Source organism: Myotis daubentonii, chromosome 3, assembly GCF_963259705.1.
Source record: "Myotis daubentonii chromosome 3, mMyoDau2.1, whole genome shotgun sequence".
In the NCBI taxonomy this organism is placed as follows: Eukaryota; Metazoa; Chordata; class Mammalia; order Chiroptera; family Vespertilionidae; genus Myotis; species Myotis daubentonii.
The window spans coordinates 192,965,861-192,980,502 of NC_081842.1; the positions used below are offsets into that span (position 1 = coordinate 192,965,861).

General features: G+C 48.2%; 1 protein-coding gene across 1 annotated transcript; it reads left to right on the forward strand.

Moving 5' to 3' along the window:
* Positions 1–1,823: 1,823 nt before the first annotated feature.
* On the forward strand, positions 1,824–14,155 carry LURAP1 (leucine rich adaptor protein 1). Its single transcript, XM_059690031.1, has 3 exons — positions 1,824–2,250; positions 7,308–12,265; positions 12,479–14,155. Exons 1-2 carry the CDS (start codon positions 2,053–2,055, stop codon positions 7,827–7,829), a joined length of 720 nt encoding a protein of 239 aa, XP_059546014.1. The 5' UTR covers positions 1,824–2,052; the 3' UTR covers positions 7,830–12,265; positions 12,479–14,155.
* Positions 14,156–14,642: the final 487 nt, after the last annotated feature.

Sequence of the window (14,642 nt, forward strand, 5' to 3'; positions counted from 1 at the left end):
AAGAAATAGTGGTATAAACCCATTGTGGGGTTATAAGTATAAATACCAGGAAAAAATAGCTAAAAGTGATTGCCTCTTGGGATTGGGACTAGAGGTGGGAAAGGATAGGGCAGGTGTAACTAACTATCGTTTATCCTGTAACCATGGGCTGAAATTACATGGATTAAAAACTAAAATCAAGTCTAGCCAGTGTGGCTCAGTGGTTGAGCATTGACCTATGAACCAGGAGGTCACGGTTCAGTTCCCGGCTTGGCATGTACCCAGGTTTCAGGCTTGATCCCTAGTAGGCAGCATGCAGGAGGCTGCCGATCAATGATTCTCTCTCATCATTGATGTTTCTCTCTCTCTCTCTCTCCCTCTCATTTCCTCTCTGAAATCAACAAAAAAAAAAATAAAATAAGGACCCTTTCCCCTTCCCCACGTGGGAGTTCATACTTGTTCTTCAATAAATCTCCACCTTTGGTATAAAAAATAAATAAATTAATTAATTAAATAAAAATCAAGCCAAAGCATAAGTTTTTCGTGGCTCCTCATTGCTTGTAGAATAAAATCCAAGCACCTTAGAATTATCTTCTATAACCTTGTTATTCAAAGTGTGATCCCTGGAGAACCTCAGGCCCTGCCCTGGATTTACAGAATCATAATCTGCATTTTGATAAGATTCAAAGATACAGTAATTCACATGCATGGTCAAACACAAGAAGTATCAGTTCACAAGATCAAGCATGATTTGGCCCAGGTGGACCTCTTCGGCTTCAAACTTTTCTCCTCATTAGCCAGACAAACTTCACTTTCCACTCCCTTAGTCTAAATGCAGTGGCTACACAGGCAGTGTCAGTGGCTAGCTAAATTCTAACCACTATTTTAGACCCAGCTCTTCTCTCACCCTCTGCAACTCTCTGCAACTATTAGGGGCAGAAATGGAATAGTGGAGACTAGCTATAATGATAAGAAATATTAATCATTCTGTTAACCATGATTGTTCTGATTAGAGAAAACACATTCTAAGCTGGCTGAGAGTTGTACACCCGGGGACATGGGAGCCAACATTGGAATGCAGTCTATCCTCCTTTTCCCAAAACTACCTATCATTATGGAAAGATTAAACAATCTAGTCCTGGAGGCGCCCGGAGGTGCCCACCCTCTGCAACGCCCCCCCCCCCCCCCACCAGCCCGCATTGCCTGTAACCTATAACCATGATACCTTGCCTACTTTCCCATGCCTGTAATTCTTACTTCCCCATGTAATCTTCGTCCCTCTTCCCAACATAAGCGGCTGGCTTGTGGGGAGGGGCAGAGCAGCTTTTTGTGGAAGACCTGCTGCTCTCCCATGCTGCCGCCATTATTGGAATAAACACTCATATGATTCAACCCTGTCTTTGCTTAATTGGCTCAAATAGTGACAGGCAGCCGGGACCCACTGGCTGTCGGGTTACATTACCACTGTTCCTTAAACTCCCACATCCATGACTGAGCATGCTTAGCCTTCATTCAGCAAACATTTATTGGGCGCCTGCTGTGTACTTGGCTGGATTCCTGCGGGGGAGGGGGTAGGGAGAAGGCGCTGAGTTCTTACAATGCTCCTTCAGTTACAAATCTAGACTCGCCCAGCCCTAAGCATTCCAAGGCCAAAGGTTGTGTTCGCAGCGCGCGCGCGCGCGCACACACACACACACACACACACACACACACATACACGGCTCTGCGCGGCTTTTCTGAGCATTACGGTGCGCTCCTCCCGCCCCCGCGACACACACACACGAGCATTCCAGGGCCAGAAGTCCGCAGCACTCGAGAACACACACACACACACACACACACACACACACACACACACACACACACACACACACACACACACACACACACCAGCATTCCAGGGCCAGAGGTCGGCTGCGCGGCTTTTCTGAGCGTTACGGCGCGCTCCTCCCGCCCCCGCGCGGCGCGGGCAGGGACCCACTGGTTCCGCTCCGCACCAGCAGCGGAGACCTGACCCTAGGGAGCGGGACCCCGCGGTCCCGACACTCTGCTCGGTTCAGGCTACAGGCCCGTATGGAGGGGACTGCAGAGTCCCAGACGCCTGATCTGCGAGACGTGGAGAGCAAGGTGGGCAGGAAGACCCCCGAAGGGCTGCTCCGCGGGCTTCGAGGGGAGCGGGAGCTGGGACCCTCCGGCACCCTGCTGCTCCCCGGGGCGCCGAGCTCGGGCCATGGGCTGGGGGACAAGATCAAGGCGCTGAAGATGGAGCTGGTGAGTGTGGGGCCCCACAGGCTGGGCGGAGGTGGGGGTTGGAGGTGGGACCCGAGCCCCGAGTCCCCGAGTCCCCGGTGGAGGGCCTGAAGGAGCGACTCGGAGTTGGCCTGGAGCCCAGGGAGTTTAAACTCCCCACCTAACTCAGCGGGATCGCTCTCAGGTCAGTCCCTAAACCCTGGGTCATCAATTGCTTCCCCAAGGTGAGGAGAGTGTAGATGGGTCCTGAAGACTTGGGGAGGGAGGCACAGTCTCTTGGAAGTTTTTCCTGCCAAATAATTGGGAGGGGAGAGGCGAAGACTGGGAAGCGCTGAGAACCTAGCGCAGCAGAAATCACCCCACCTCCCACCCCACCTCCTCACCCACAGGACCATCTATCCCCCCGGCGCCATTAGAGGGCAACCAGTTTTTTCTCCTCCGGCAAACTGGGTCCAGGGTTTGTTCTTCTGAGACCCCAGTGTTCACGGCTGGAGTCAGCACAGTAAAGATTTGGGTGAAAACTGCCTGGACTAGGGCCACTAAAAACATCCTTTCTTTCACTAACATTCTCCCAGTCTCCCTTAAAATGTTTGAAATTTCCTACAACCTTAGCAGACACGAGTAGCAGCACTCTCAGTGTTGGTTTCGTCACCTCTGACTCAGTCTCCTCCTCACCAACCCCAGGGTGCACTGGATATTTGGATCTCATCTGTACCTCCTTGGGGAGAACAGGAAACAGGCACCCTCCCCCTTCCCCGTCGCTGCTGGGTCTAGATTCAGAGCCAAAAGAGCAGTTGGGACCCACCAGGCTCCCTGGGGCCCTGATTCCGGTGAAGGTGGTGATTTACACCTGCCATCACTTTACAGCCAGTTCTAGGGAACTGACGGATTGCCAGCTGCTCTCTGGCCCAGAACCAGGAGGCCACAGTGAGGATGTGAGTTAATGTCTTCCTGGAGCCCCACTGTGCCCAGCTCTGTGCCAGGCTGAGATGTGAGGGAGAGGGGGAGGAGGTCCTGGGGGCTTCCACACAGCCTGAGAGGCTGGGAGGAGAGCCTTATGGGCAGAGCAATCAGGGAAGGCTCCCTGGGGGGAGGATTTGAATGCCATGTGTGTGTGCACTTGGCCTTGAAGGCTGGAGCTGAGCCAAATTCTCCAAAGTAGTGTCCACCTATGGGAGGGGCCTGGCTTTGCCTCATTGTACAGACTTTAGCTCAAGGCCTAGAAAGAGCCTACCTAGAGGGCCCTACTTTGGAAACTAACTTTTACCAAGTGCGCGTGCCAGACTTCAGGCTGCGCACTTTACAAGATTGTCTCTTAATCCTCATGGCAACACTATTAGGTAAGTGATACTTTATAGATGAAGACACTGAGGCACAAAGAGGTTAAGTGATTGCCCCAGGTCATACGAAAAGTTAAAAAGCAGAGCCAAGCTTTGAACCTAGATGACCTGCCTACACTTTACATCTACCATTGAGACCTGCTTTGTGCCAGACACCTTACATATTTTATGTCGTTCACATGAGGAAAGCAGTCGTCATTCTCCCGTCTCACAGATGAAACATGCTTGTAGGTGCCGAGGTCACCCAGGGAGGAGCCATGCCCCGTCTCTGGGGCTCTAACTCTTTTCTGCCTTTGGTGGATATTCCCTGTTTGTAAACTTTAGGGGGTACGTTTAACTTCTGATTAGGTCTCCACTCTTGACCCAGCCTGGCCTGGGGCCCTAGGCTGCCCATGAAGGGCAGGAGGGAGGGAGCTTTCTGGGGGCCCTAACGGAGAGGCTCCCTATGTGCCCCACGGATCCCTGCTCCATTCCCTTCTCCCTCTTCAGGCCAGGATGTCATGAATCTCTTTTACACTCTGCCCTGCCCACTGGGTTACAGCCAGGGAGGACAAGGGAGGAGCAGGGCAGGGGGGTTCCACCCTGGAGCCACTTGTGACAGAACTGGACCAAGCCCTCTAAGTACTGCCCTTCAACAGTCTTTCTCCCAGCTCTCCTGCAGGGAGGGGACAGTCTTGCCCTTGAGGCCAAGGTCATCCCTGCCTCTAGGCCTTTTCCCTCCTGCCCAGCCAGACTCTGGCAGCAGCATGTGGAAAGGAAAAACAGTGGCAACTTCCTCTTAACACTGCCACCCAAATAGCTGTGGTTATGACAACAACCCCACAGAACAGTTTGACAAAAAGCTTTAGCCCACTGGTGTGGCTCAGTGGTTGAGCACCCACCTTATGAACCAGGGGGTCATGGTTCAATTCCTGGCCAGAGCACATGCCCAGGATTGTGGGCTCTACCATCAGTCTGGGGTGTGCAGAAGGCAGCAGATCAATGATTCTCTCTTGTCATTGATGTTTCTATCTCCCTCTCCCTTCCTCTCTGAAATCAATAAAAAAATATTTTTTAAAAAAAGCTTTAGGCAAGAAGTGGGGAGGCATAGGTTCAAGTCGTAGCTCTGCTGAATCATCTTGAGATCCTGAGCAGGGCCTCCCTCTTGGGTTTAGTTTTTCTGCCTCTTCCCGAAGTTGGCGAAGGCAAGTGATTGTGAGACCAGATGATCTCTAAGAGCCTTCCTAGTAATAATAGTCTGAGAATCTCAATCCATGACCAGGGATTTGGGACTGGGATTTTACCCTAGGGCCTGATTTCACTTGAATGGTAAGGGAGCCATACTGTAGCCTCGGGGCTGGGCTGAGAGTCTGATGTGTATGTGTTAAGGGGAGGAGTGGGGAACCTGAATCCCTGTGGGAAGAGAATTGGGTTGGAGTGGCCTCTGAGGCTACATCTCTCCTGAGCTGTTTATCCCCCTTCTATTTCCAAAGAGATGGTGTGAAATGAGTATTATTTTTCTGGCAAAAAAAGCCTTGCTTTTTATTGATTTCAGAGAGGGAGGGAGGGAGATAGATGCATCAATGATGAGAGAGAATCATTGATCAGCTGCCTCTTGCATGCCCCACACCAGGGATTGAGCCCACAACCTGGGCATATGCGCTTGACCGGAATCAAACCTGGGACCCTTTAGTCTGCAGGCTGGCGCTCTCCCCACTGAGCCAAACTGGCTAGGGCTGGCAAGGATACTTGAATTGGAGGAGACACTGCTTTGTCTGGCTAAGTTCCACTAATTTTCAAGGCTCTAAATGGAAATAGATACAATATATCTACTGACTCTAAGATGGAATAGATACAATATTAGTATATGATATGTTTAAAAGCCTTGAGAAATTAAGACAATTGGGAGAGAATTTGGTGATGACTTACTGACAACTATATGGCAAATTAAGCGAAACAGTAGTAGTAGTAGTAGTAGTATAACATGAATAATACTAATATAACATATTATAACATTAATAATAACATATTCAATTGTCCTGTCAGGGAATTGAACCATGACCTCCTGGTTCATGGGTAGACGCTCAACCACTGAGCCACGCTGACTGGGCAACGTATTATTATTCTAAGAAAAACATAAAGTTGTAAGAAATGTAAGGTAACTATAGTAAACCACATGGCTTAGCTGTGATTGAATTTTAATAAGATAAACACTGAATAATTAATTTTATTGTATATAATGGGAATATGGGGAGATGGGAAAGGTGCCTGTATGGCAGAGGAATGGGGAGTAAATTGAAAGAGTTAAATTCTTAACCTATCGTGTGAGAAGTCAGTAGAAAATAGCTAAGATTTAAAAATTAGTAAATAGCATGTTATTTGGAAATTAGAAGGTAAGTACCAAAATAAACAGCTAAAAAAATTAATAGCTGTCTCTGGAGTGTGGGATTTAGGACAATGATGGGAAACTGTTACTTTTCATAATAAATCTTGCAGAACTTTTTGCCTCTTTAATCTTTTTTTTTTTTTTTGCCTCTTTAATCTTTCACTATCTATTACTTTGACTAAAAATGACACTAAATAAAAGGAGCTTTTAAGTCGGGTGGCAGAACCGGGGTTCCCAGGGAGGTATGCTAGAAGTGAAGGTAGGGAGATGGGCAAGAGCCATATTATGAAAGCCTTTGAATGCCAGCTGCTAAACTGTTTACATTTATTCTCGTAAGAGCAGTGCAAAGCCCATAAAGGCTCTTGAGCAAGGGAGGGACAGGTTCAAACTTGTGTTTGGGAAAGATGATTCAGTGCCTCTGAGTTGAAAGGGACCCTAGAGATTACCCAGTCAGTCAGACTTAGTCCCGGTACAAGCAGGGAGACTAGTGTGTGGTGGAGGGCAGCACTGAGTCCCTCGTCAGAGGGATTCTGACCCTACGAAGCTCTAGCCAACTCTCCCCTCCCTTAGTAATTGCTACCGGCACCCTGAAGTGACTGGGGGACCAGGGTAGCTCCCTCTTTACCCCTCAGCTCCTGTCTTCTTTTGGTCCAGCCTACCTCCCAATTAACAGCTGGCCTCCTATCAGACTATTCGTTGGCTGTTTCTAAGTTTACTGGTGACTCTGGACCGGTTGTTTCAAGAGTTAGTAGTAATACCTATCTATGAAGTTCAAAGCTCAGTAGGATCAGATTTTAATATTTAACATTTACTGAGACCTTACTTTGTGGCAGGCAGCGTGCTGAGTACTTAATAGACAGCATCTCAAAATTCTCACAGCCGCCCTGTGAGGTGAGTGATTTAATGCTATTTTACAAACCAGGAAACCGAGCTCAAAGAAGATACGAAAGTTGGCTATAGTGGTGTTGACCATCAGTGGTAGAGGTGAGGTTTTAAAACAGTAATCTGTCTGCTTCTAAGCCCACACTCCAAACCTGTTTCCATGGCTTTTTTTTTTTTTTTTTACTGATTTTTAGAGAGAGAGGAAGAGAGAGAAACATTGCTATGAGAGTGAAACATCGATTGATCAGCTGCCTCCAGCAAGCCTCCCAATGGGGACCAAGCCTCCACCCGGGCATGTGCCCTGATAGAATCAAACCTGGCAACCCTTTGGAGCACGGGACAATGTCCAACCAACTGAGCCACACCAGCCAGGGCTCCCTGCTTCTTGAGAGTGAAACACAGTTGGTTGGACCACAAGGTAGGGGTCTCTGGAAACCTTTGGGAAATGCATGGCCCAGAACCAGAACTGATTCCTTCTCCCACTCCCCCAGGCTTACCTGCGAGCCATTGACGTGAAGATCCTACAGCAGCTGCTGACTTTGAATGAGGGCATTGAGGCGCTCCGCTGGCTGTTGGAAGAACGGGGAACATTGACCAGCCACTGCAGCAGCCTCACCAGCAGTCAATATAGCCTGACAGGTGGGAGCCCAGGCCACTCAAGGAGAGGCAGCTGGGACAGCCTGCCAGACGTTGGCTCCACTGACCAGCTGGACAGTGTCTCCATTGGCAGCTTCCTGGACACCGTGGCACCCCCTGAGCTGGATGAACCGGGCAACCTTAGGGCTCCCCATCCTGAGATGGACTGGGCAAAGGTTATACCTGGTGGGGAGAGGGCCAGGACTGAGTTGGACCTGACAGCCACCAAGCTTGGGAGCTTGAGGGCTGTGTGGAAGCCCCCAGAGGCGGGGCTCCAAGGTGGACCTCCTGAGCCACCAGAGGATGAAAATGCCGAGCTGGGCTTTGAGGTCCACTGGTACTGGGGGCAGTGCCAGGATGATGTGACCTTCCTGTAACAACATTTCCACCCTTTTGTTCTGCTGTGGCTCTTTCTTCACTAGGCCCTAGTCTCCCTTGAAATTTATTCTCTCTCAATTTGGGACTAGGAAGAGGTTGCATTGAAATCAGTTACCATGGAAATCTGGCCCCACCATCTCTTTGGTCCTTGGCGAAGCTGTGCCTCTATCCCTCAACTATTGGGTATATATAGATATATATATATTTTTTCCCCCATAGATATATTAACTCTAGAGCAGGGGTGGGAAATGTTCAGCCTATGGTCCGCATAAGGAAATCATTTGGTTTGGCCCTGCCAAGGCATTAGGGATGAGTTACCTAAATGTTTGACCAAGTATAGCAGGCTAATATTTAAGTTGATAATTTTGTATGGCCCGTGAACGATGTTATAAATATCCAAATGGCCTTTGGCAGAAGTTTCCCCACCCCTGCTCTTGAGGGTGTGATGGTCTCTCTTTCCTTTTCCTCCATAACTACGTAAGGATTTGAAGGATTTAGGGCCCTTAGGAGGTCACTCATGAAGAGAATAATGGCTTCACTCAGTGTCTAAGAGCCTTGGCTGTCTTCCCCCCTTCCTCTCCCCCAAACCTTGGCCAAGATGGATAGCTGTGGAGGGACATGGTCACTCAGGATTAGCCTTCCTAGTAACCTTTGGGGTTGGTAGAACCACGGTTTCCTGTTTGGTGAGTGATGTCATTGCCTGCCAGGATGGATTAGCCTTTCCACTGAACCAGTCATTTTGGTGGTAATAGGTCAGTATAGCGTATCTGAATCCCTGCTGCTAAGTGGGACCATGCCATTTATTCTCCAAACCATTACTTCTCATGAGGGGGAACATACCGCCCCTCCTGACAAGAAACTTTCTCGCTGTCAGATATTTACGCTTCTTTCCAGAAAGGTTCATACTTTTTAAACAGGGTTATTCTCATTTCATCCTAGGGGATCTCGCTTCCTCTGTAACCACATCCCCGCCTGGTGCCAGCACTCCTATATCTGTGCGTTCAGGGAGGGAAACTGGCAAGGGCCTCCACCTGCTGCTCTCAAAAGTCTTGGCCTGCCCTGCCACAGTCAGTTCGTGTTTTACCCTGTCCCTGGGTTGTCCCCATTCTTGTATTCCAGCTCCAAATCTGTCTGCCAGGAGGTTCAGCCTTTGTGTCTCCACACCTTCTCAGTTTCCACTTCCACTTCAGGCCTCAGGCCTTTTATATGCAGATGAGTCCCCATTGCTTAGGGAGGACAAGCTTGAGGTCTCAGAGCTCTGGAGGCGTACCAGAATCTCCAAAGTGAGGAGGTGTCTTCTTTTCTAACCCCGTGATTCCCCCTCCCCCACCTTGCCCCGACCCTCTACCATTTGATCCAAAGGACCTGCCCAGAGACTGGGACACAGGAATCCCCTTGTTTGAATTACAATGGGGGGTGTGGTGTGGCAGGGAAAGACAGAGGCTCTTTAGTCCTAGGGCCCACATCCCGAGGAGAAGGGAGGGATTGAGGGAAAGGCCACTTTCCTTCCTCCCTTAGAGCAAGCCCTAGACTCCTAGGACCTGAGGAGGGAGCAGGGGACTGGCTCTGGGCCTGGGTCCCAGGGCCCTAAAGAATTGCACCAAAGAAAGAATTCAGGGAAGCTGCCAACCTGAGGCTCGGGGAGGGGACAAGGGTTGATGTCAAAGAATGAATTCTTGGAAATTAACCCTTTGAACCCCAGGTAACTGCCCATAAGTCGGTCCCTATCTTTCCTGGGCCCTGAAACTAGATTATTGGAAGGCGAAAAGGATATCAGGTGATCTTTGCCTATTTGCTGTACCCTCCTGAGTTGTAGGAGTCATCCCCAAATCCTAGAATAACTGCTGCAATTTCTCTACTTTTCATTCTATGCTGGAGAAGGGAAGGAAGCCAGGTTGATCATCTCCACTTCCCCTAAACTCAATTCTTACTCTGCACCCCCACCCCAATCATTGTGGGACAATACATTCAGTCCATGGCTGTCCCCTAAAGACCCTCTCTCCTCCTCCCATCCCCTCAATGTGATTGATATCACTAAAATGTATTCTTGGCCTCTCCTCTGCTGCCCACCAGCCCTCCCCTTACCACCGCTCCTGGTCTTGGGGCTCCTGACCCCCTACCCCCACCCCGGGGGCTGGAAATTCAAATACCCTTTTCTAATTCCTACTCTGTTGCCATTTTGTAGTGTGCCCTTGGAGAACTGCTTTGTATTCCTTTTTGAAGCTTGCTTATTTGTTTAGGCTACAAACTTCTGAGCTGAAGAAGTTGCCTGCCATCCTGTGGTCATTATGCACCATTGCCATGAGTGGCTGGGGGAACCTCCAAATTCAAACACAGACTTACAGAAGACCAGCCCCTTCAGTGCACAGACTGGAGAGATGGGCCTAGAGAGTCAGAGACTTGCCCGGTGTCATCCATGGCAATGCCCAGGTTAGAGAACCCAGGTGTCTCCCGCCTGCTTGCCTGCCCACAGTTCTATCACTTGGTTAGACTGTTCCTCCACCTCACCCAGTTAATACACCCAAGCCTAAAGGGACTGAAAGCAATTTTTCCCTATTTTCTTTGTTATTTTTAAAATATATTTCTTTATTGATTTCAGAGAAGAAGGGAGAGGGAGAGAGAGATAGAAACATCGATGATGAGAGAGAACCATTGATTGGCTGCCTCGCGCATGACCCCCACTGGGGATGGAGCCCACAACCCCGGACATGTGCCCTTGAGCAGAATCGAACCTGGGACCCTTCAGTCCGCAGGCTGATGCTCTATCCACTGAGCCAAACCGGCGAGGGCAATTTTCCCCTATTTTAATATTTGGGTACTCATCCTACTGTAAAGAGGCAGCTCCGTGTTTAGAAAAGGGCTATAGGCTCTGAGGAAAGAGAACCTCGGACCTGGATTGAGTAAAAGGTACACGAATCTGGACTGCAGATATAAGGAAAATCAATCCTGGACCATTTTTCTGGGAAGGGCGGGTGAGTAGGGCCGAAAATCATGGGGTCAAAACTCCACTCGGCGGAGATTAGAAGTGGGGTCTGGGGTGGAGAGGTTTGAGATTAGGAAATCCAGATGGGTCCTACAGAGTTGGGGGCTCCATATGTCAGGGTATTACAAGGAAATGCGACTTTTTTTTAAGTGGGTAATTAGGTAATTTAAAACATTTAATTCTTAGCAATCCTATAAGCAATGCATTATTATCAATGTATTGTTGCTTAGACATTTGCTCAGGTAGTGATATAAGTAATAAATGAATGGTAATATGAACCTAGTTCAGTATGATTGCAGGGGCTCGACTGGATAGGCATGTGAGGGTGTTGAGGAGCTGGAGAGGTTCGGTGAGTTGGGATGCCTGGGCACTCCAGGTAGGTCTGGGCATCCTATCTTAATATCTTATACCCTATTTCACTAACAGAGAAGTTCAGGAACCCAGGAAACACACATCCTTGTTCCCTCCTACCAGCCTTTGGACCTGCTGCTTGAGACTTAGCTCTCCTGTTAACTTAGACCTTCCTAGCTAGCTAGGAGAAAGAGAAGGGAGGGAAAGGGGGAGAGGTAAGAGAGAATGAGATGGAAGTGGAGTGCTACAAGTATGACCGGAGGGACCATATTGTCCTCCAAGTGGGCCCGAGGCTTTTGTCAGGGCTCATGATAAAGGCAGAGATGCCCGTGCTCTTGGCCACTGCAGAAATAGTGCCTGAGAGGGTAAGGGTGGTGCTGACTGGGGTGGGTACATCATGAAGACACGAGACCATGTGAATGGACAAGGGTAAGGGCCTGCATTTAGGATGGGGGCAGTGAGGCTGAGCACTGGACTGACTGGAAGCCCGGTGGCACCTTGGGTGAGAAACGCTTGGGGCTTGTAGACACAAGCTCACTGTGCGTGGTGCCAGGCACACCGGGTGTTCAGTGACACCTGTTGACTGAATGGAGGAATGAATGTGTATAAACCCACAAGGAGATGTGACTTTTTTAAGTGGGTAATTAGGTAATAGGTAATTTAAAACATTATTTAATTCTTAGCAACCCTATAAACAATGCATTATTAACAATGTATTGTTGCTTGGACATTTGCTCAGGTAGTGATATAAGTAATAAATGAAAGGTAACATGAACCTAGTTCAGTTTGATTGCAGGGGCTTCTAGGAAATCTACCTCTCCACTTTCCACTCTCACCAACCTTACTTTCCTAGGAGAACAGATTAGTGCTGCCCAGCGGCAGGGCCAGCATACTAGTTTCCTATTGCTGCTGTAATGAATGACCATAAACTTAATTGCTTAAATTAACACAAATGCATTAGCTTACAGTTCTGGAGGCCACAGCTCTGAAATCCGTTTCATTGGGCTAAATTAAAAGTCGAAATGTTGACACGCTTGCATACCTTCTGGAGTCTCTAGGGGAAAATCCACTTCTTGGCCTTTTCCAGGTTCTAGACCAGCCGTGGGCAAACTATGGCCCACGGGCCGGATCCGGCCGTTTGAAATGAACAAAACTAAAAAAAAAAAGACCATACCCTTTTATGTAATGATGTTTACTTTGAATTTATATTAGTTCATACAAACACTCCATCCATGCTTTCATTCCGGCCCTCCGGTCCAGTTTAAGAACCCATTGTGGCCCTCGAGTCAAAAAGTTTGCCCACCCCTGCTCTAGAGGCTGCTTGCATTCCTTGGTTCATGGCCCCTTCCTCCATCATCAAGCCAGCAGCACAGCGTCTTCACTCCTCGGACCTCTGCTTCCATCCTCTAATTCTCCTGTTTCCTCTGATGAGAATTACATTCTGATTACATGTCTTTGTAATTATATTGGGTCCACTGAGACAATCCAGAATCATCTCCCCACCTCAAGATCTTTAACCATATCTTCAAAGTCCCTTTTGCCATATAAGCTAAGATACTAACAGGTTCTGGGAATAGGACATGAACATCAACCACGGGCAGAGATGGAAGGTGGGCAGAAGGATGCACCCAGGGCCAGAATGAGCCTCTATGCGTTGTCCAGCCTCTCTTAGGCTGGTGCCAAGGGAGACAGGTCCAGGCTCCATGTCTGGAGAATAGCAAGTGCCTCCTGAATCATCACTACCGGGAAGAGGTGAGAATGAAGGTCTCAGTTTAGGGAACTTTTCAGGCCTGAAATTCTGCTGGACACCTCTGTCTTCAACATTGCCTCCTCTCCAGAAACATTCTGTACTCCTCAAGGCAGAAGATAATTACCATCAAACTAGCCAAGGCTCTCTCTGGAAAGGGTAGATTTTTCTCCTTCTTAAAAAAAAAAAAAGATTGATTTTAGATAAAGTGAGAAACACCAGTTTGGCCCTGGCTGTTTTGGCTCAGTGGATAGAGCGTTGGCCTAGGGACTGAAGGGTCCCGGGTTCAATTCTGGTCAAGGGGACATGCCTGGGTTTCAGGCTCGATCCCCAGTAGGAGGTGTGCAGGAGGCAACAGATCAATGATTCTCATCATTGATGTTTCAATCTCTCTCTCCTCTCTAAAATCAATGAAAAATAATAATATATATATATCTAAAGAAAAACAATATTTGAAAAAACAAACAAACACAAGTTTGTTCCACTTATTTATGCATTCATTGGTTGATTTTTATATGCACCTTGACCAGGGATTGAACCTACAGCCTTGGCTTATTGGGATGACACTCTAACCCACTGAGCTACCTGGCCAGGGTAATTTTTTTCTTATTTGTTATTCTTTAATAGTTAAACTCTCATCATCAGTTTATACTAGGTCTCTTGTTTTATTTGCTTTTGATCCTTGATCCTTATTCTCATTCTTCCCCCTGACCCAGGCATACACTCCAGTGTGTTCACTATGTCTTTGTGCATGTATGTGTCTTTAAATATATACATACTAGAAGCCCGGTGCACAAAGTTTGTACACAGATAGGGTTCTTAGGCCTGGCCGGCGATCAGGGCCAATCTGTGGGACAACTGGTGTGGCGATTGAGGGGCCCCCACTGGCTCCTGCCTTGGCTGGCCTGGTGCCCACCCGCTCACTGGCCCCGCTCCCCACCGCTGCTGCTCGCCTCCCTCTGTGAGGTGACTGGTGGGGAGATCAGGGGAGCCCTCTGCCGGCACCCGCCTTGGCTGGCCTGGGGCCTACGGGCTGGGGGTAGCTCCTGTGTTGAGCATCTGCCCCCTGGTGGTCAGTGCGCATCAGTGACTGGTCGTTCCGCCGTTCAGTTGATTTGTATATTAGGCTTTTATTATATAGAAAACTTATGTGTTTTAATATATACAAATGGTATAACTTTATAATGAGCTAACTTTTATAATGAATTGCTGATTTAACACAATAAAGATTTATTTTTAACTTACACAGGAGAACAGGTATTCTGGCTGGACAGCTCTCCTTCACTGTGCATTTCAGGTCCCAGGCTCCTTCCATTTTCAGGTGGTGGCAGCCTGATCCTGCCTCATAAGGTTCCCTGTTAATTTTTCACCAAATCATTTTACTATCCCTTAATGACCATTTTATGAATTGGTTATTTCACCAGGGATTATAAAATTATGATTTTTCAAAGGCCATTATTTCTCCCTTTATTAGTTCTAATTCTGTATGGAAAAACTTTTTCACATCCTCTAGGACAGCCGTGGGCAAACTACGGCCCGCGGGCCAGATCCGGCCCGTTTGAAATGAATAAAACTAAAAAACAAACAAACACCATACCCTTTTATGTAATGATGTTTACTTTGAATTTATATTAGTTCACACAAACACTCCATCCATGCTTTTGTTCCGGCCCTCCGGTCCAGTTTAAGAACCCATTGTGGCCCTCAAGTCAAAAAGTTTGCCCACCCCTG